The sequence below is a fragment of the Numenius arquata genome, unplaced genomic scaffold (assembly GCF_964106895.1).
Source record: "Numenius arquata unplaced genomic scaffold, bNumArq3.hap1.1 HAP1_SCAFFOLD_485, whole genome shotgun sequence".
In the NCBI taxonomy this organism is placed as follows: Eukaryota; Metazoa; Chordata; class Aves; order Charadriiformes; family Scolopacidae; genus Numenius; species Numenius arquata.
Window position 1 is genome coordinate 17,950 of NW_027414682.1, and position 21,494 is coordinate 39,443.

At 60.2% G+C, this 21,494-nt stretch overlaps 1 protein-coding gene across 1 annotated transcript in view; it reads right to left on the bottom strand.

The window, feature by feature from the left end:
- Positions 1-21,494, bottom strand: part of LOC141478134 (eukaryotic translation initiation factor 3 subunit C-like) — a 35,868-nt gene continuing 14,374 nt past the window's right edge. The window contains exons 11-20 of the mRNA XM_074167268.1: positions 20,556-20,697; positions 18,893-19,018; positions 15,413-15,506; positions 14,911-15,320; positions 7,575-7,938; positions 3,138-3,297; positions 1,876-1,941; positions 1,700-1,787; positions 176-338; positions 1-83 (exon numbers count right to left, since the gene is read on the bottom strand). Coding sequence (XP_074023369.1) covers positions 1-83; positions 176-338; positions 1,700-1,787; positions 1,876-1,941; positions 3,138-3,297; positions 7,575-7,938; positions 14,911-15,320; positions 15,413-15,506; positions 18,893-19,018; positions 20,556-20,697 — 1,696 coding nt within the window. The remainder of the gene's footprint in view (positions 84-175; positions 339-1,699; positions 1,788-1,875; positions 1,942-3,137; positions 3,298-7,574; positions 7,939-14,910; positions 15,321-15,412; positions 15,507-18,892; positions 19,019-20,555; positions 20,698-21,494) is intronic.

A 21,494-nucleotide genomic window follows, 5' to 3' on the forward strand; every position in this document is an offset into this window, starting at 1 on the left:
TCAGTAGTTGCCCCCTCTCTCCTGCCGATACCCCCCGCGCCGCAGGTACCCGCCGTCCCCTTTGCGGTAGCCGTCCTTTTGATCTGTGGGGCGGAGATCCATGGGTCAGTAATAGGTAGGGGGTCGATCTATGGGGCTGGGAGAATCTATGGGGCAGGGATCTATGGGGCAGGACCTCGGAAGTAGCCCCCGAAGGAGCCCTGTTTGTGGTCCAGGACCCGCTCGTTGTTCTCCATCAGGGTCCCCAGTTTCTCCGCCAGCTGCAGCGCCAGGTTCTGCTGCGCCGTGGGTTCCGTCCGGTGCATCATCACCGTGGCCGTGGGCTGGTCCAGGGAGGCCTAGAAGATGTGGGGCAGGGTTAGGGGGCTGCCCCATAGCCTGCCCCATAGAGCCCGGACCCCCGACTCCCTCCTTAACGATGGATTTGGGGGATGGAAAGGGTTAAATCTCCTCCGTCTGCTCCGTAGATGTGGGGTAGAAAGCAATAAAGCTCTTCTCCTGCCCCACATCTATGGGGCAGGACACACCCCAGCCCCATAGCCTGCCCCACGGCCGCCCCATAGCGCCCGGACCCCCAGCTCCCCCGTTAAGGATGGATTCAGGGGGGGATTTGGGGGATGGAAAGGGTTAAATCTCCTCCGTCTGCCCCATGGATGTGAGGTAGGAAGCCATAAACGCCTTCTCCTGCCCCACATCTATGGGGCAGGACACCTCCCAGCCCCATAGCCTGCCCCACAGCCGCCCCACAGCGACCCACGGCCGCCCCATAGCGCCCAGACCCCTCCGATTCCCCTTTCAAGGATGGATTTGGGGGATGGAAAGGGTTAAATCTCCTCCGTCTGCCCCATAGATGTGGGGCAGAACCCCCTCAAACCCCCTCCAGCCCCATAGAAGTGGGTCAGGACTCCCTCAAACCCCCTCCAGCCCCATAGATGTGGGTCAGGACTCCCTCAAACCCCCTCCCAGCCCCACAGATGTGGGTCAGAACCCCCTCAAACCCCCTCCCAGCCCCATAGATGTGGGTCAGAACCCCCTCCCAGCCCCATAGAAGTGGGTCAGAACCCCCTCAAACCCCCTCCCAGCCCCATAGATGTGGGTCAGGACCCCTTCCAGCCCCATAGATGTGGGTCAGGACCCCCTCAAACCCCCTCCCAGCCCCATAGATGTGGGTCAGAACCCTCTCAAAACCCCTCCAGCCCCACAGATGTGGGTCAGAACCCCTTCCAGCCCCATAGAAGTGGGTCAGAACCCCCTCAAACCCCCTCCAGCCCCATAGATGTGGGTCAGGACTCCCTCAAACCCCCTCCCAGCCCCATAGATGTGGGTCAGAACCCCCTCAAACCCCCTCCAGCCCCACAGATGTGGGTCAGAACCCCCTCAAGCCCCCTCCCAGCCCCATAGATGTGGGTCAGGACCCCTCCAGCCCCATACATGTGGGTCAGAACCCCCTCAAACCCCCTCCCAGCCCCATAGATGTGGGTCAGAACCCCCTCAAACCCCCTCCCAGCCCCATAGATGTGGGTCAGGACCCCCTCAAACCCCCTCCCAGCCCCATAGAAGTGGGTCAGAACCCCCTCAAACCCCCTCCCAGCCCCATAGAAGTGGGTCAGAACCTTCTTAAACCCCCTCCCAGCCCCATAGATGTGGGTCAGGACCCCCTCCCAGCCCCACAGATGTGGGTCAGGGTCTCTCCCCCCACCATCAGCTCCTCGTTGATGATCATCTTGCTGATGATGCTGTGGACGGTGGGAAGGTCCAGCTCAAACATGGCCGCCAGGATCTCCATGCTGGGGGTGGGGTGGGGTGGGTGTGGTCAGTGACGTCACTTCCAGCCACGCCCACTCCAGCCCCGCCCCCCCCCCCCCGTGACGTCACCTGATGGAGTCGTAGACGCTGCTGTAGGTGAAGAGGTAGGTGCGGAGCGATTCCTCCTGGATCTTCCTGTGGGGGGGGGACACGAGACGGAGGGGAAATGGGGGGTGAGGGGGGGACAAAATGGCCGCCCAAGGGGGGGACAAAATGGCGGAGGAAGGGGGACAAAATGGCCGACACTGGGGGGAGAAAATGGCCGCCCATGGGGGGAGAAAATGGCGGAGGAAGGGGGACAAAATGGCTGCCCTGGGGGGACAAAATGGCCGCCGAAGGGGGACAAAATGGCCGCCCATGGGGGGAGAAAATGGCGGAGGAAGGGGGACAAAATGGCCGACACTGGGGGGACAAAATGGCGGAGGAAGGGGGACAAAATGGCCGCCAAGGGGGGACAAAATGGCCGCCCATGGGGGGAGAAAATGGCGGATCCAAGATGGCGGCCAAAGGGGGGGAGGAGACAAGATGGCGGCCACACCCTGCCCCATAGCCCTGCCCCACAGCGCCCTTCTCTGCCCCACATCCCGCCCCACATCCCCCCCCCCATCATCACCTCCTGCCCCACATCCTCCCTCTCTCTGCCCCACACCCCGCCCCACACCCTGCCCCATAGCGCCCCACGCCCTGCCCCACATCCTGCCCCACACCCCCCTTCTCTGCCCCACAAGTGCCCCACATCCCACTCAACGTCACCACAACCGCCTCCTTCTGCCCCACACCCTCCCTCTCTCTGCCCCACATCCCGCCCCACATCCTGCCCCACATCCCGCCCCACACCCCCCTTCTCTGCCCCACAAGTGCCCCACCTCCCACCCAACGTCACCACAACCGCCTCCTTCTACCCCATCTCCTGCCCCACACCCTCCCTCTCTCTGCCCCATCTCCTGCCCCACATCCCGCCCCACACCCTGCCCCATAGCGCCCCACATCCCGCCCCACACCCCGCCCCACATCCCCCTTCTCTGCCCCACAAGTGCCCCACCTCCCACCCGTCACCACAACCACCTCCTTCTACCCCATCTCCTGCCCCACACCCTCCCTCTCTCTGCCCCATCTCCTGCCCCACACCCTGCCCCACATCCCGCCCCACACCGTGCCCCATAGCGCCCCACATCCCACCCCACACCCCTCTTCTCTGCCCCACAAGTGCCCCACATCCCACTCAACGTCACCACAACCGCCTTCTTCTGCCCCACACCCTCCCTCCTTCTGCCCCATCTCCTGCCCCACATCCTGCCCCACACCCTGCCCCATAGCGCCCCACGACCCACCTGACCAACATGGCGCGGACCTTGTCGGCCTCGGGGAAGAGGTCCCAGACCTTCCCGTTCATCTTCTCATTGACCACGAAGCGGTGGCAGCTCCTCCAGTCCCCCATCTTCATGGCCTTGGAGGCCGCCACCACGTGCTCCCGCATGGACTCCGGGGGGCCTGTGGGGCGGGAGGGACCCACTTGTGGGGCAGGATGTGGGGCAGAGACGGGGGACTCCGTAGGAACCTCCCGGGGGCGGTGGAACCCCAAGAGGAACCTCCTGGAGATGGAGGAACCCTTGAGGAACCTCTTGAGGAACCTCCTGGAGATGCTCCTGGAGGACTTCACTGCCCCATAGAAGGTGGGGGGGGGGACTTGTGGGGCAGGATGTGGGGCAGGGGGACGGGGGACTCCATAGGAACCTCCCGGGGGTGGTGGAACCCCAAGAGGAACCTCCCGGAGACGGAGGAACCTCTTGAGGAACCTCAAGGAGATACTCCTAGAGGACTTTTCTGCCCCATAGAAGGTTGGGGGGGGACTTGTGGGGCCACTTGTGGGGCAGGATGTGGGGCAGAGATGGGAGGCTCCATAGGAACCTCCCGGGGGTGGTGGAACCCCAGGAGGAACCTCCTGGAGATGGAGGAACCTCTTGAGGAACCTCAAGGAGATGCTCCTGGAGGACTTCACTGCCCCATAGAAGGTATGTGGGGCCACTTGTGGGGCAGGATGTGGGGCAGAGATGGGGGACTCCATAGGAACCTCCCGGGGGCGGTGGAACCCCAAGAGGAACCTCCTGGAGATGGAAGAACCCTTGAGGAACCTCTTGAGGAACCTCCTGGAGATGCTCCTGGAGGACTTCACTGCCCCATAGAAGGTGGGGGGGGGGACTTGTGGGGCAGGATGTGGGGCAGAGACGGGAGACTCCATAGGAACCTCCCGGGGGTGGTGGAACCCCAGGAGGAACCTCCTGGAGATGGAGGAACCTCTTGAAGAACCTCAAGGAGATGCTCCTAGAGGACTTTTCTGCCCCATAGAAGGTTGGGGGGGGACTTGTGGGGCCACTTGTGGGGCAGGATGTGGGGCAGAGACGGGGGACTCCATAGGAACCTCCCGGGGGTGGTGGAACCCCAGGAGGAACCTCCTGGAGATGGAGGAACCTCTTGAGGAACCTTTGAGGAACCTCAAGGAGATGCTCCTGGAGGACTTCACTGCCCCATAGAAGGTTGGGGGGGGGGACTTGTGGGGCAGGATGTGGGGCAGGGAGATGTGGGGCTCAAGAGGAACCCATGAGGAACCCTACTGAGATGCTCCTCAAGGCCTCAACGCCCACCCTATGGAAACGTTGAGTGGTGTTATGGGGTCTGGCTGCCCCATAGAGGCTTGGGGTGACTTGTGGGTCCACTTGTGGGTCCACTTATGGGGCAGAGACGTGATAGAACCCACGAGGAACCCACGAGGAACCCTACTGAGATGCTCCTCAAGGCCTCAACGCCCACCCTACGGAAACGTTGAGTGGTGTTATGGGGTCTGGCTGCCCCATAGAGCCTTGGGGGGGACTTATGGGGCAGGAGAGACCCACTTATGGGGCAGAGACTTGGTAGAACCCACGAGGAACCCATGAGGAACCCATGAGGAACCCTACTGAGATGCTCCTCAAGGCCTCAACTCTCAACCTATGGAAACACTGGGTGGTGTTATGGGGTCTGGCCGCCCCATAGAGGTTCGGGCCTACTTATGGGTCCACTTATGGGGCAGAGACGTGATAGAACCCATGAGGAACCCATGAGGAACCCATGAGGAACCTTACTGAGATGCTCCTCAAGGCCTCAACGCCCACCCTACGGAAACGTTGAGTGGTGTTATGGGGTCTGGCTGCCCCATAGAGGCTTGGGGGGGACTTATGGGGCAGGAGAGACCCACTTATGGGGCAGAGACGTGATAGAACCCACGAGGAACCCATGAGGAACCCTACTGAGATGCTCCTCAAGGCCTCAACGCCCACCCTATGGAAACGTTGAGTGGTGTTATGGGGTCTGGCTGCCCCATAGAGGCTTGGGGTGACTTGTGGGTCCACTTGTGGGTCCACTTATGGGGCAGAGACGTGATAGAACCCATGAGGAACCCACGAGGAACCCATGAGGAACCCTACTGAGATGCTCCTCAAGGCCTCAACTCTCACCCTACGAAAACACTGAGTGGTGTTATGGGGTCTGGCTGCCCCATAGAGGCTTGGGGGGGACTTATGGGGCAGGAGAGACCCACTTATGGGGCAGAGACTTGGTAGAACCCACGAGGAACCCACGAGGAACCCGTGAGGAACCCTACTGAGATGCTCCTCAAGGCCTCAACTCTCACCCTATGGAAACACTGGGTGGTGTTATGGGGTCTGGCCGCCCCATAGAGGTTCGGGCCTACTTATGGGTCCACTTATGGGGCAGAGACGTGATAGAACCCATGAAGAACCCACGAGGAACCCATGAGGAACCCTACTGAGATGCTCCTCAAGGCCTCAACGCCCACCCTATGGAGACGTTGAGTGGTGTTATGGGGTCTGGCTGCCCCATAGAAGTTCGGGCCCACTTATGGGTCCACTTATGGGGCAGAGACGTGATAGAACCCACGAGGAACCCACGAGGAACCCATGAGGAACCCTACTGAGATGCTCCTCAAGGCCTCAACGCCCACCCTACGAAGACATTGGGTGGTCATTATGGGGTCTGGCTGCCCCATAGAGTCTTGGGGGGGACTTATGGGGCAGGAGAGACCCACTTATGGGGCAGAAACTTGGTAGAACCCACGAGGAACCCGCGAGGAACCCTACTGAGATGCTCCTCAAGGCCTCAACGCCCATCCTATGAAGACATTGGGTGGTCGTTATGGGGTCTGGCCGCCCCATAGAGGTTCGGGCCCACTTATGGGTCCACTTATGGGGCAGAGATATGATAGAACCCATGAGGAACCAAGAGGAACCCGTGAGGAACCCTACTGAGATGCTCCTCAAGGTCTCAACTCTCACCCTATAGAAACACTGGGTGGTGTTATGGGGTCTGGCTGCCCCATAGAGTCTTGGGGGGGACTTATGGGGCAGGGGAGACCCACTTATGGGGCAGAGACTTGGTAGAACCCACGAGGAACCCGCGAGGAACCCTACTGAGATGCTCCTCAAGGCCTCAACGCCCACCCTATGGAAACACTGGGTGGTGTTATGGGGTCTGGCCGCCCCATAGAGGTTCGGGCCTACTTATGGGTCCACTTATGGGGCAGAGACGTGATAGAACCCATGAGGAACCCATGAGGAACCCTACTGAGATGCTCCTCAAGGCCTCAACGCCCATCCTATGAAGACATTGGGTGGTCGTTATGGGGTCTGGCCGCCCCATAGAGGCTTGGGGGGGACTTATGGGGCAGGGGAGACCCACTTATGGGGCAGAAACTTGGTAGAACCCACGAGGAACCCGTGAGGAACCCTACTGAGATGCTCCTCAAGGCCTCAATGCCCACCCTACGGAGACATTGGGTGCTGTTATGGGGTCTGGCCGCCCCATAGAGGTTTGGGCCCACTTATGGGTCCACTTATGGGGCAGAGACTTGGTAGAACCCATGAAGAACCCACGAGGAACCCATGAGGAACCCTACTGAGATGCTCCTCAAGGCCTCAACGCCCACCCTATGGAGACGTTGAGTGGTGTTATGGGGTCTGGCTGCCCCATAGAAGTTCGGGCCCACTTATGGGTCCACTTATGGGGCAGAGACGTGATAGAACCCACGAGGAACCCATGAGGAACCCACGAGGAACCCATGAGGAACCCTACTGAGATGCTCCTCAAGGCCTCAACGCCCATCCTATGAAGACATTGGGTGGCCGTTATGGGGTCTGGCTGCCCCATAGAGTCTTGGGGGGGACTTATGGGGCAGGAGAGACCCACTTATGGGGCAGAGACTTGGTAGAACCCATGAGGAACCCGTGAGGAACCCTACTGAGATGCTCCTCAAGGCCTCAACGCCCATCCTATGAAGACATTGGGTGGTCGTTATGGGGTCTGGCCGCCCCATAGAGGTTCGGGCCCACTTATGGGTCCACTTATGGGGCAGAGACTTGGTAGAACCCATGAGGAACCCGCGAGGAACCCATGAGGAACCCTACTGAGATGCTCCTCAAGGCCTCAACACCCATCCTATGAAGACATTGGGTGGTCGTTATGGGGTCTGGCTGCCCCATAGAGTCTTGGGGGGGACTTATGGGGCAGGAGAGACCCACTTATGGGGCAGAGACGTGATAGAACCCACGAGGAACCCATGAGGAACCCTACTGAGATGCTCCTCAAGGCCTCAACGCCCATCCTATGAAGACATTGGGTGGTCGTTATGGGGTCTGGCCGCCCCATAGAGGTTCGGGCCCACTTATGGGTCCACTTATGGGTCCCACCCCACCCCACCCCACCCCCCAAAAGCTTACCCAAGAGGGGCTGCCTCTCCCCCACCCGCAGCTGGTGGTGGAACTGTTTACTGATCATCCTCCGCCGGGCGTCGAACTCGTGGGCGGCCATGTAAGGGATCTCCAACAACATGGCGGCCACCAGGTAGACGCATTCCAGGAGCTCCAGGTTGACGTGCATGTGGAACGGGACCTGTCTCCTCTTCTCCACCTTCTCCTGCTCCGGGTTCCTCTCTTGGAGACTTCGAAGGAGAAGACCTTGACCCAAAAGTTCTTTGGCTCGACCGGAACTCTGAATGTCCAGGAGAGCGTTGTGGGCGTCTTTGATCAAACCCTCGCGAAAGGCGCAGATGCCCAGTTGGACCATGGTGCGGTTGTAGAGGATCTGGTGGGGTGGAGATGTGGGGCAGGAGGACACTTAGGGGGCGGAGGAACCTTCTGGAGATGGTGGGGGAACCCCCCTGAGACACCTCCTGGACGTTGTGAGGGAGAAGGAGTTGAGGAACCCGTGAGGAACCCGTGAGGAACCCGTGAGGAACCTTCTAGAGATGGTGGTGGAACCCATGAAGGACCTTCTGGAGATGGTGGAAGAGGACTTATGGGGCAGGGAGATGTGGGGCTGGTGAGGGACCTTCTGGAGATGGTGGGGGAACCCCCTGAGGAACCTCAAGGGGACAATGAGGGAGAAGGAGTTGAGGAACCCGTGAGGAACCCATGAGGAACCTTCTGGAGATGGTGGTGGAACCCATAACAAACCTCCTGGAGATGGTGGAAGAGGACTTATGGGGCAGGGAGATGTGGGGCTGGTGAGGGACCTTCTGGAGATGGTGGTGGAACCCCCTGAGGAACCTCCTGGATGTTGTGAGGGAGAAAGAGTTGAGGAACCTGTGAGGAACCTTCTAGAGATGGTGGTGGAACCCATGAAGGACCTCCTGGAGATGGTGGAAGAGGACTTATGGGGCAGGGAGATGTGGGGCTGGTGAGGGACCTTCTGGAGATGGTGGGGGAACCCCCCTGAGACACCTCCTGGACGTTGTGAGGGAGAGAGAGTTGAGGAACCCGTGAGGAACCTTCTAGAGGTGGTGGTGGAACCCATAAAGAACCTCCCGGAGATGGTGGAAGAGGACTTATGGGGCAGGGAGATGTGGGGCTGGTGAGGAACCTTCTGGAGATGGTGGGGGAACCCCCCTGAGACACCTCCTGGACGTTGTGAGGGAGAAGGAGTTGAGGAACCCGTGAGGAACCTTCTAGAGATGGTGGTGGAACCCATGAAGGACCTTCTGGAGATGGTGGAAGAGGACTTATGGGGCAGGGAGATGTGGGGCTGGTGAGGAACCTTCTGGAGATGGTGGGGGAACCCCCCTGAGGAACCTCAAGGAGACGGTGAAGGAGAAGAACCTCAGGAACTCAAGAAGAACCCGTGAGGAACCTTCTAGAGATGGTGGTGGAACCCATAAAGAACCTTCTGGAGATGGTAGAAGAGGACTTATGGGGCAGGGAGATGTGGGGCTGGTGAGGGACCTTCTGGAGATGGTGGTGGAACCCCCCCGAGGAACCTCAAGGGGACAATGAGGGAGAAGGAGCTGAGGAACCCGTGAGGAACCTTCTAGAGGTGGTGGTGGAACCCATAAAGAACCTCCCCGAGATGGTGGAAGAGGACTTATGGGGCAGGGAGATGTGGGGCTGGTGAGGAACCTTCTGGAGATGGTGGTGGAACCCCCCTGAGGAACCTCATGGACGTTGTGAGGGAGAAAGAGTTGAGGAACCCGTGAGGAACCTTCTAGAGATGGTGGTGGAACCCATGAAGGACCTCCCAGAGAGGTTGGAAGAGGACTTATGGGGCAGGGAGATGTGGGGCTGGTGAGGGACCTTCTGGAGATGGTGGTGGAACCCCCCCGAGGAACCTCAAGGGGACAATGAGGGAGAAGGAGCTGAGGAACCCGTGAGGAACCTTCTAGAGGTGGTGGTGGAACCCATAAAGAACCTCCCCGAGATGGTGGAAGAGGACTTATGGGGCAGGGAGATGTGGGGCTGGTGAGGAACCTTCTGGAGATGGTGGTGGAACCCCCCTGAGGAACCTCATGGACGTTGTGAGGGAGAAAGAGTTGAGGAACCCGTGAGGAACCTTCTAGAGATGGTGGTGGAACCCATGAAGGACCTCCCAGAGAGGTTGGAAGAGGACTTATGGGGCAGGGAGATGTGGGGCTGGTGAGGGACCTTCTGGAGATGGTGGGGGAACCCCCCTGAGACACCTCCTGGACTTTGTCAGGGAGAGAGAGTTGAGGAACCCTTGAGGAACCCTTGAGGAACCCTACTGAGATGCCCACAACCTCCCTTCTACCCACCCAACGGAGGAGTTTGGTGGTGTTATGGGTTCTCCCCGCCCCATAGTGCCTTCTACCTGCCCCATAGCGGGTCGGGAGCCACTTATGGGGCAGAAATCTGATGGAATCCACGAGGAACCCTTGAGGAACCCTTGAGGAACCCTACTGAGATGCCCACGACCGCCCTTCTACCCACCCTACGGAGGCGTTTGGTGGTGTTATGGGTTCTCCCCGCCCCATAGCACCTTCTACCTGCCCCATAGCGGGTTGGGAGCCACTTATGGGGCAGAAACCTGATGGAATCCACGAGGAACCCTTGAGGAACCCATGAGGAACCCTACTGAGATGCCCACGACCGCCCTTCTACCCACCCTACGGAGGAGTTTGGTGGCGTTATGGGTTCTCCCCGCCCCATAGTGCCTTCTCCCCGCCCCATAGCGGGTCGGGAGCCACTTATGGGGCAGAAATCTGATGGAATCCACGAGGAACCCTTGAGGAACCCTTGAGGAACCCTACTGAGATGCCCACAACCTCCCTTCTACCCACCCTACGGAGGAGTTTGGTGGTGTTATGGGTTCTCCCCGCCCCATAGTGCCTTCTACCCGCCCCATAGCGGGTCGGGAGCCACTTATGGGGCAGAAACCTGATGGAACCCACGAGGAACCCTTGAGGAACCCTACTGAGATGCCCACAACCTCCCTTCTACCCACCCTACGGAGGCGTTTGGTGGTGTTATGGGTTCTCCCCGCCCCATAGCACCCCCCACCCGCCCCATAGCGGGTCGGGAGCCACTTATGGGGCAGAAACCTGATGGAACCCTTAAGGAACCCTTGAGGAACCCTACTGAGATGCTTCTCAGGGACTCAGCGCCCACCCCTACGGAGCCTTTTGGTGGCGTTATGGGTTCTCCCCGCCCCATAGCAGGTCAAGAGCCACTTATGGGGCCACTTATGGGGCACAAACATGATAGAACCCACGAGGAACCCTTGAGGAACCCACGAGGAACCCTACTGAGATGCCCACAACCTCCCTTCTACCCACCCTACGGAGGCGTTTGGTGGTGTTATGGGTTCTCCCCGCCCCATAGCACCCCCCACCCACCCCATAGCGGGTCGGGAGCCACTTATGGGGCAGAAACCTGATGGAACCCATGAGGAACCCTTGAGGAACCCTACTGAGATGCTCCTCAGGGACTCAGCGCCCACCCCTACGGAGCCTTTTGGTGGTGTTATGGGTTCTCCCCGCCCCATAGCACCCCCCACCCACCCCATAGCGGGTCGGGAGCCACTTATGGGGCAGAAATCTGATGGAACCCATGAAGAATCCTTGAGGAAGCCTTGAGGAACCCTACCGAGATGCCCACAACCTCCCTTCTACCCACCCTACGGAGGAGTTTGGTGGCGTTATGGGTTCTCCCCGCCCCATAGCGGGTCGGGAGCCACTTATGGGGCCACTTATGGGGCACAAACATGATAGAACCCACAAGGAACCCTTGAGGAACCCACGAGGAACCCTACTGAGATGCCCACAACCTCCCTTCTACCCACCCAACGGAGGAGTTTGGTGGTGTTATGGGTTCTCCCCGCCCCATAGTGCCTTCTACCTGCCCCATAGCGGGTCGGGAGCCACTTATGGGGCAGAAATCTGATGGAATCCACGAGGAACCCTTGAGGAACCCTTGAGGAACCCTACTGAGATGCCCACGACCGCCCTTCTACCCACCCTACGGAGGCGTTTGGTGGTGTTATGGGTTCTCCCCGCCCCATAGCACCTTCTACCTGCCCCATAGCGGGTTGGGAGCCACTTATGGGGCAGAAACCTGATGGAATCCACGAGGAACCCTTGAGGAACCCATGAGGAACCCTACTGAGATGCCCACGACCGCCCTTCTACCCACCCTACGGAGGAGTTTGGTGGCGTTATGGGTTCTCCCCGCCCCATAGTGCCTTCTCCCCGCCCCATAGCGGGTCGGGAGCCACTTATGGGGCAGAAATCTGATGGAATCCACGAGGAACCCTTGAGGAACCCTTGAGGAACCCTACTGAGATGCCCACAACCTCCCTTCTACCCACCCTACGGAGGAGTTTGGTGGTGTTATGGGTTCTCCCCGCCCCATAGTGCCTTCTACCCGCCCCATAGCGGGTCGGGAGCCACTTATGGGGCAGAAACCTGATGGAACCCACGAGGAACCCTTGAGGAACCCTACTGAGATGCCCACAACCTCCCTTCTACCCACCCTACGGAGGCGTTTGGTGGTGTTATGGGTTCTCCCCGCCCCATAGCACCCCCCACCCGCCCCATAGCGGGTCGGGAGCCACTTATGGGGCAGAAACCTGATGGAACCCTTAAGGAACCCTTGAGGAACCCTACTGAGATGCTTCTCAGGGACTCAGCGCCCACCCCTACGGAGCCTTTTGGTGGCGTTATGGGTTCTCCCCGCCCCATAGCAGGTCAAGAGCCACTTATGGGGCCACTTATGGGGCACAAACATGATAGAACCCACGAGGAACCCTTGAGGAACCCACGAGGAACCCTACTGAGATGCCCACAACCTCCCTTCTACCCACCCTACGGAGGCGTTTGGTGGTGTTATGGGTTCTCCCCGCCCCATAGCACCCCCCACCCACCCCATAGCGGGTCGGGAGCCACTTATGGGGCAGAAACCTGATGGAACCCATGAGGAACCCTTGAGGAACCCTACTGAGATGCTCCTCAGGGACTCAGCGCCCACCCCTACGGAGCCTTTTGGTGGTGTTATGGGTTCTCCCCGCCCCATAGCACCCCCCACCCACCCCATAGCGGGTCGGGAGCCACTTATGGGGCAGAAATCTGATGGAACCCATGAAGAATCCTTGAGGAAGCCTTGAGGAACCCTACCGAGATGCCCACAACCTCCCTTCTACCCACCCTACGGAGGAGTTTGGTGGCGTTATGGGTTCTCCCCGCCCCATAGCGGGTCGGGAGCCACTTATGGGGCCACTTATGGGGCACAAACATGATAGAACCCACAAGGAACCCTTGAGGAACCCACGAGGAACCCTACTGAGATGCCCACAACCTCCCTTCTACCCACCCTACAGAGGAGTTTGGTGGTGTTATGGGTTCTCCCCGCCCCATAGTGCCTTCTACCTGCCCCATAGCGGGTCGGGAGCCACTTATGGGGCAGAGACATGGTAGAATCCTTGAGGAACCCTTGAGGAACCCTTGAGGAACCCTACTGAGATGCTCCTCAGGGGCTCAGCGCCCACCCCTACGGAGCCTTTTGGTGGTGGTATGGGTTCTCCCCGCCCCATAGCACCCCCCACCCACCCCATAGCGGGTCGGGAGCCACTTATGGGGCAGAGACATGGTGGAATCCTTGAGGAACCCTTGAGGAACCCTACTGAGATGCCCACAACCTCCCTTCTACCCACCCTACGGAGGAGTTTGGTGGTGTTATGGGTTCTCCCCGCCCCATAGTGCCTTCTACCTGCCCCATAGCGGGTCGGGAGCCACTTATGGGGCAGAAATCTGATGGAACCCATGAGGAATCTTTGAGGAACCCTTGAGGAACCCACGAGGAACCCTACTGAGATGCCCACGACCGCCCTTCTACCCACCCTACGGAGGCGTTTGGTGGTGTTATGGGTTCTCCCCGCCCCATAGCACCCCCCACCCACCCCATAGCGGGTCAGGAGCCACTTATGGGGCAGAAATCTGATGGAACCCATGAGGAACCCTTGAGGAACCCTACTGAGATGCTCCTCAGGGACTCAGCGCCCACCCTTACGGAGCCTTTTGGTGGCGTTATGGGTTCTCCCCGCCCCATAGCAGGTCGGGAGCCACTTATGGGGCAGAAATCTGATGGAATCCTTGATGAACCCTTGAGGAACCCACGAGGAACCCTACTGAGATGCCCACAACCTCCCTTCTACCCACCCTACGGAGGAGTTTGGTGGCGTTATGGGTTCTCCCCGCCCCATAGCGGGTCGGGAGCCACTTATGGGGCAGAAACCTGATGGAACCCATGAGGAATCTTTGAGGAACCCTTGAGGAACCCTTGAGGAACCCTACTGAGATGCCCACAACCGCCCTTCTACCCACCCTACGGAGGCGTTTGGTGGCGTTATGGGTTCTCCCCGCCCCATAGCGGGTCGGGAGCCACTTATGGGGCCACTTATGGGGCACAAACATGATAGAACCCACGAGGAACCCTTGAGGAACCCACGAGGAACCCTACTGAGATGCCCACAACCTCCCTTCTACCCACCCTACGGAGGCGTTTGGTGGTGTTATGGGTTCTCCCCGCCCCATAGCAGGTCAGGAGCCACTTATGGGGCAGAAATCTGATGGAACCCATGAAGAATCCTTGAGGAACCCTTGAGGAACCCTACTGAGATGCCCACAACCTCCCTTCTACCCACCCAACGGAGGCGTTTGGTGGTGTTATGGGTTCTCCCCGCCCCATAGTGCCTTCTACCTGCCCCATAGCGGGTCGGGAGCCACTTATGGGGCAGAAATCTGATGGAACCCATGAGGAATCTTTGAGGAACCCTTGAGGAACCCACGAGGAACCCTACTGAGATGCCCACGACCGCCCTTCTACCCACCCTACGGAGGCGTTTGGTGGTGTTATGGGTTCTCCCCGCCCCATAGCACCCCCCACCCGCCCCATAGCGGGTCGGGAGCCACTTATGGGGCAGAAATCTGATGGAATCCACGAGGAACCCTTGAGGAACCCTACTGAGATGCCCACAACCTCCCTTCTACCCACCCTACGGAGGCGTTTGGTGGTGTTATGGGTTCTCCCCGCCCCATAGCACCCCCCACCCGCCCCATAGCGGGTCGGGAGCCACTTATGGGGCAGAAACCTGATGGAACCCTTAAGGAACCCTTGAGGAACCCTACTGAGATGCTTCTCAGGGACTCAGCGCCCACCCCTACGGAGCCTTTTGGTGGCGTTATGGGTTCTCCCCGCCCCATAGCGGGTCGGGAGCCACTTATGGGGCCATTTCCGCCCCAAAACCTCCGCGGCGCCGTCTATGGGGCCTGACCTGGACGGGCGGATCGGCGTGTTGGATGTTGTCCTGAAGGTGGGACATGAGCATGAGGTCCCGGGCGGCGTACCAGCGGCTGTGGAGAGCGTGGTGGTAGATGTGACAGAGGATGGCGCAGGTTCGGATGCGATCGGTTCGATCTTTGGCGTAAATAAATTTACAGAGACGTTCCATCAGAGCGGCCGAGTCTTCTTCTTCATCTTCATCGTCACCTTCGCCGCCCCACACTTGGGGGTCTCCGGCCCCACGGCGTCGAGCCCCGTAGTCGAATTTGTAGTAGGTGTGAAGGACGCGGCGGAGAAAGACGCGACAAAGCTCCTCCGTCGTCCCTTTCTCCTGTAGATATTTCTGGAGGCGACCGATGATGGAACAAACCCGACCCTCGTCCTTCAGGTGCTCCACGTATTCTATGGGGCAGGAAAAAATATGTGGGGCTGAGGAATAGATCTCCTCCTGCCCCATAAGTAGGTTTCCATCCCCGGTGGGGTGGGACGTTCACCTTGGGAATGGGGGTCGGTGTTTTGCATGATCTTGGTGAATTCTTCGTCCATGCGCTCCACCAGCGTCAGGATGCAGCCCCGCACGCGGTAGGGCTGGGGGGGGGGGGGAGGAAAATAAGGACCCATAAGTTGGGGGGCTGGACCCACAAGTGTGGGGCGGAACCCGGAGATCTCCTACGAGAGGTTCTCCGGCTCCACCGGTGGGTCTCCGGCCCCACAACTGGTTCTAAAGAGCCATAATCCCCTCCAAACAGCTCTTCCAGACCCACATCTGACCCATAAGTTGGGGGGCGGGACCCACAAGTGTGGGGCGGGACCCGTAGATCTCCTACAAGAGGTTCTGCGGCTCCACCGGTGGCTCTCCAGCCCCACAACTGGTTCTACAGAGCCGTAACTCCCTCCAAACAGCTCTTCCAGACCCACACCTGACCCACATCTGACCCATAAGTGTGGGGCGGGACCCACAAGTGTGGGGTGGGACCCGTAGATCTCCTACAAGAGGTTCTCCGGCTCCACCGGTGGGTCTCCAGCCCCAAAACTGGTTCTAAAGAGCCATAATCCCCTCCAAACGGCTCTTCCAGATCCACATCTGACCCACACCTGACCCATAAGTTGGGGGGCGGGACCCACAAGTGTGGGGCGGAACCCGTAGATCTCCTACGAGAGGTTCTCCAGCCCCACCGGTGGCTCTCCAGCCCCACAACTGGCTCCAAAGAGCTCTAGGAGCCTCCAAACCAGTCCTCCAGATCCACACCTGACCCACATCTGACCCATAAGTTGGGGGGCGGGACCCACAAGTGTGGGGCGGAACCCGGAGATCTCCTACGAGAGGTTCTCCGGCTCCACCGGTGGGTCTCCAGCCCCACAAATGGTTCTAAAGAGCCATAATTCCCTCCAAACAGCTCTTCCAGATCCACTCCTGACCCACATCTGACCCATAAGTGTGGGGCGGGACCCACAAGTGTGGGGTGGGACCCGTAGATCTCCTACAAGAGGTTCTCCGGCTCCACCGGTGGGTCTCCAGCCCCAAAACTGGTTCTAAAGAGCCATAATCCCCTCCAAACAGCTCTTCCAGACCCACTCCTGACCCACATCTGACCCATAAGTGTGGGGCGGGACCCACAAGTGTGGGGCGGGACCCATAGATCTCCTACGAGAGGTTCTCCAGCTCCACCGGTGGGTCTCCAGCCCCACAACTGGCTCCAAAGAGCTCTAAGAGCCTCCAAACCGGTCTCCCAGATCCACACCTGACCCACATCTGACCCATAAGTTGGGGGGCGGGACCCACAAGTGTGGGGCGGAACCCGGAGATCTCCTACAAGAGGTTCTCCGGCTCCACCGGTGGGTCTCCAGCCCCACAACTGGTTCTAAAGAGCCATAATTCCCTCCAAACAGCTCTTCCAGACCCACTCCTGACCCACATCTGACCCATAAGTTGTGAGGCGGGACCCACAAGTGTGGGGCAGGACCCACAAGTGTGGGGCGGAACCCGGAGATCTCCTACGAGAGGTTCTCCGGCTCCACCGGTGGGTCTCCAGCCCCACAACTGGTTCCAAAGAGCTCTAAGAGCCTCCAAACCGGTCTCCCAGATCCACATCTGACCCACATCTGACCCATAAGTTGGGGGGCAGGACCCATAAGTGTGGGGCGGGACCCATAAGTGTGGGGCGGGACCCATAGATCTCCTACAAGACGTTCTCCGGCCCCACCGGTGGGTCTCCGGCCCCACAACTGGTTCTAAAGAGCCATAATCCCCTCCAAACAGCTCTTCCAGACCCACACCTGACCCATAAGTTGGGGGGCAGGACCCACAAGTGTGGGGCGGAACCCATAGATCTCCTACAAGAGGTTCTGCGGCTCCACCGGTGGGTCTCCGGCCCCACAACTGGTTCCAAAGAGCCATAATTCCCTCCAAACAGCTCTTCCAGACCCACACCTGACCCATAAGTTGGGGGGCGGGACCCATAAGTGTGGGGCGGAACCCGGAGATCTCCTACAAGAGGTCCTCTGGGTCCACCGGTGGGTCTCCAGCCCCACAACTGGTTCCAAAGAGCTCTAGGAGCCTCCAAACAGCTCTTCCAGACCCACACCTGACCCATAAGTTGGGGGGCGGGACCCACAAGTGTGGGGCGGGACCCGTAGATCTCCTACAAGAGGTTCTCCGGCTCCACCGGTGGGTCTCCGGCCCCACAACTGGCTCCAAAGAGCTCTAAGAGCCTTGAAATGGCTCTTCCAGACCCACACCTGACCCATAAGTTGGGGGGCGGGACCCACAAGTGTGGGGCGGAACCCGTAGATCTCCTACGAGAGGTCCTCTGGCTCCACCGGTGGGTCTCCGGCCCCACAACTGGTTCTAAAGAGCCATAATCCCCTCCAAACACCTCTTCCAGACCCACACCTGACCCATAAGTTGGGGGGCGGGACCCACAAGTGTGGGGCGGAACCCATAGATCTCCTACAAGAGGTCCCCCGGCCCCACAACTGAACCCACAGATCCGTAACTCTCCCCTCCAGCCCCACACCCGGCCCTGCCCCACACCTGCCCCATAACTACCCCTTCCAGCCCCATAATTCCCCCTCCAGCCCCACCCCCGGCCCTGCCCCACAGCCCCACCCCACACACTGCCCCACATCTCCCCCCTCCAGCCCCATAACTGCCCTCCAGCCCCACAACCACCCCCTCCAGCCCCATAAGTCTCTCTTCCAGCCCCACAACCACCCCCTCCAGCCCCATAAGTCCCCCCTCCAGCCCCATAACTCCCTCCTCCAGCCCCATAAGTCCCCCCTCCAGCCCCACAACCACCCCCTCCAGCCCCATAAGTCCCCCCTCCAGCCCCACAACCACCCCCTCCAGCCCCATAAGTCCCCCCTCCAGCCCCATAACTCCCCCTTCCAGCCCCCATAAGTCCTCCCTCCAGCCCCATAACTCCCCCTTCCAGCCCCATAACTCCCCCCTCAAGCCCCATAAGTCCTCTCCAGCCCCATAACTACCCCCTCCAGCCCCATAAGTCCCCCCTCCAGCCCCACAACCACCCCCTCCAGCCCCATAAGTCCCCCCTCCAGCCCATAACTCCCTCCTCCAGCCCCATAAGTCCCCCTCCAGCCCCATAACTCCCCCCTCCAGCCCCATAAGTCCCCCCTCCAGCCCCATAAGTCCTCTCCAGCCCCATAACTCCCTCCTCCAGCCCCACAACCACCCCCTCCAGCCCCATAACTCCCCCCTCCAGCCCCATAAGTCCCCCCTCCAGCCCCATAACTCCCTCCTCCAGCCCCACAACCACCCCCTCCAGCCCCATAAGTCCCCCCTCCAGCCCCATAAGTCCCTCTTCCAGCCCCATAAGTCCTCTTCAGCCCCATAACTACGCCCTCCAGCCCCATAACTACCCCCCCAGCCCCACCCCCGGCCCTGCCCCGCATCCCCGCCCCACATCCCCGCCCCACACCTCCACCCCACACCTCTGCCCCACATCTCCCCCCACCTGCTCGGGGTTGCTGAGGTTCTCCGACTCCTCCAGGATGTTCTCCCCGATGAAGATCTCGGGGTGGGCGAAGAGAACGTCCAGCAGCTCCTCGATGCAGCCCAAGCACTTCTGCCACATCTCGGGCTGGGGGGCACGACACCCTCAGCCCCATAGATCCCTGCCCCACACATCCCTGCCCCATAGCGCGACCCACAGCCTGCCCCACACGTGGATAGAAGGGACTTAAAATGGGGTTGGGAGAGGGACGCGATGGGGTTGGGCTTGGTCTTCACCTCTAAACTGCCCCCCAGCCCCATAGATCTCTGCCCCACACATCCCCCAGCCCCATAGATCCCTGCCCCACAGCCCTGCCCCATAGCAGGACCCACAGCGCGACCCACACGTGGATAGAGGAGACTTAAGATGGGGTTGGGAGAGGGACACGATGGGGTTGGGCTTGGTCTTCTCCCTCCAAACCCAACCCCAGCCCCATAGATCCCTGCCCCACACATCCCCCAGCCCCATAGATCCCTGCCCCACACCCTGCCCCACAGCCCTGCCCCATAGCGGGACCCACGGCGCGACCCACACGTGGATAGAAGAGACTTAAGATGGGGTTGGGAGAGGGACACGATGGGGTTGGGCTTGGTCTTCCCCCTCCAAACCCAACCCCAGCCCCACAGATCCCTCCAGCCCCACACATCCCTGCCCCACATCCTGCCCCACACCCTGCCCCATAGATCCCCCAGCCCCACATCCTGCCCCACACATTTGTACACGGGACCAAAGATGGGCTGAAGAGGGACGCGATGGGATCGGGTCCATCTTCTCCCCCAAACCCAACCCCAGCCCCATAGATCCCTCCAGCCCCACACATCCCTGCCCCATAGATCCCTCCAGCCCCACACATCCCTGCCCCATAGATCCCCCAGCCCCACATCTCCCTCTGCCCCATAGATCCCACCCCACACCTTCACACAGGAGGCCAAGAAGACCTTTGAATTCAAGAGGGACACGATGGGGTCGGGTCCATCTTCTCCCCCAAACCCAACCCCAGCCCCATAGATCCCTCCAGCCCCACACATCCCTGCCCCACGGCCTGCCCCATAGATCCCCCAGCCCCACATCTCTCTCTGCCCCACATCCTGCCCCACACATTTGCACACGGCACCAAAGATGGGCTGAAGAGGGACGCGACGGGGTTGGGTCCATCTTCTCCCTCCAAACCCAACCCCAGCCCCATAGATCCCTCCAGCCCCACACATCCCTGCCCCACGGCCTGCCCCATAGATCCCCCAGCCCCACATCTCCCTCTGCCCCATAGATCCCACCCCACACCTTCACACAGGAGGTCAAGAAGACCTTTGAATTCAAGAGGGACGTGATGGGGTCGGGTCCATCTTCTCCCCCAAACCCAACCCCAGCCCCATAGATCCCTCCAGCCCCACACATCCCTGCCCCATAGATCCCCCAGCCCCACATCTCTCTCTGCCCCACATCCTGCCCCACACATTTGCACACGGCACCAAAGATGGGCTTTGAATTCAAGAGGGACACGACGGGGTCGGGTCCATCTTCTCCCTCCAAACCCAACCCCAGCCCCACAGATCCCTCCAGCCCCACACATCCCTGCCCCACATCCTGCCCCACACCCTGCCCCATAGATCCCCCAGCCCCACACCTTCATGTAGGTGGCCAGGTTGGGGTTGTAGTCGTAGAGGGAGGCGATGATGTTGAACTTGATCTTCACCTCCAGGGCCACCCCCAGCCCGTTCTCGTTGGCGATGGCCACCAGCAGCTGCAGCAGCTCGATCTGGGCCGCGCTGTGGGGCAGAGCCGTGGGTCAGGGTGTGGGGCAGGGTGTGGGGCAGAGCCGTGGGGCAGAGCCGTGGGGCTGGAGGGGGTCTATGGGGCTGGAGGGATCTGCAAGCTGAGGGGTGACGGAGGGGGTAGGGCTTGGGTTTCGTCTCTAAGCTGCCCCATAGATGCGTCTGCCCCATAGATCTCTGCCCCACACATCCCCCAGCCCCATAGATCCCTGCCCCACACCCTGCCCCACAGCGTGACCCACACATGGATAGAAGGAACTAAGATGGGGTTGGGAGAGGGACATGACACGGTTGGACTTGATCTTCTCCCTCCAAACTCAACCCCAGCCCCACAGATCTCTGCCCCATGGATCCCCCAGCCCCATAGATCCCTGCCCCACACCCTGCCCCATAGCTCTGCCCCACAGCGTGACCCACACCTTCATAAAGTGGACATAGTTGGCATTGGGAAAGGAAGACCAGGGAGAAGGATGGGGTTGGACTTGATCTTCTCCCTCCGAACTCAACTCCAGCCCCACAGATCTCTGCCCCACGGATCCCCCAGCCCCATAGATCCCTGCCCCACACCCTGCCCCACAGCGTGACCCACAGCCTGCCCCACACATGGATAGAGGGCACTAAAATGGGGTTGGAAGAGGGACACGATGGGGTTGGACTTGATCTTCTCCCTCTGAACTCAACCCCAGCCCCACAGATCTCTGCCCCACGGATCCCCCAGCCCCATAGATCCCTGCCCCACACCCTGCCCCATAGCGTGACCCACAGCCCAGCCCACACATTGATAGAAGGGA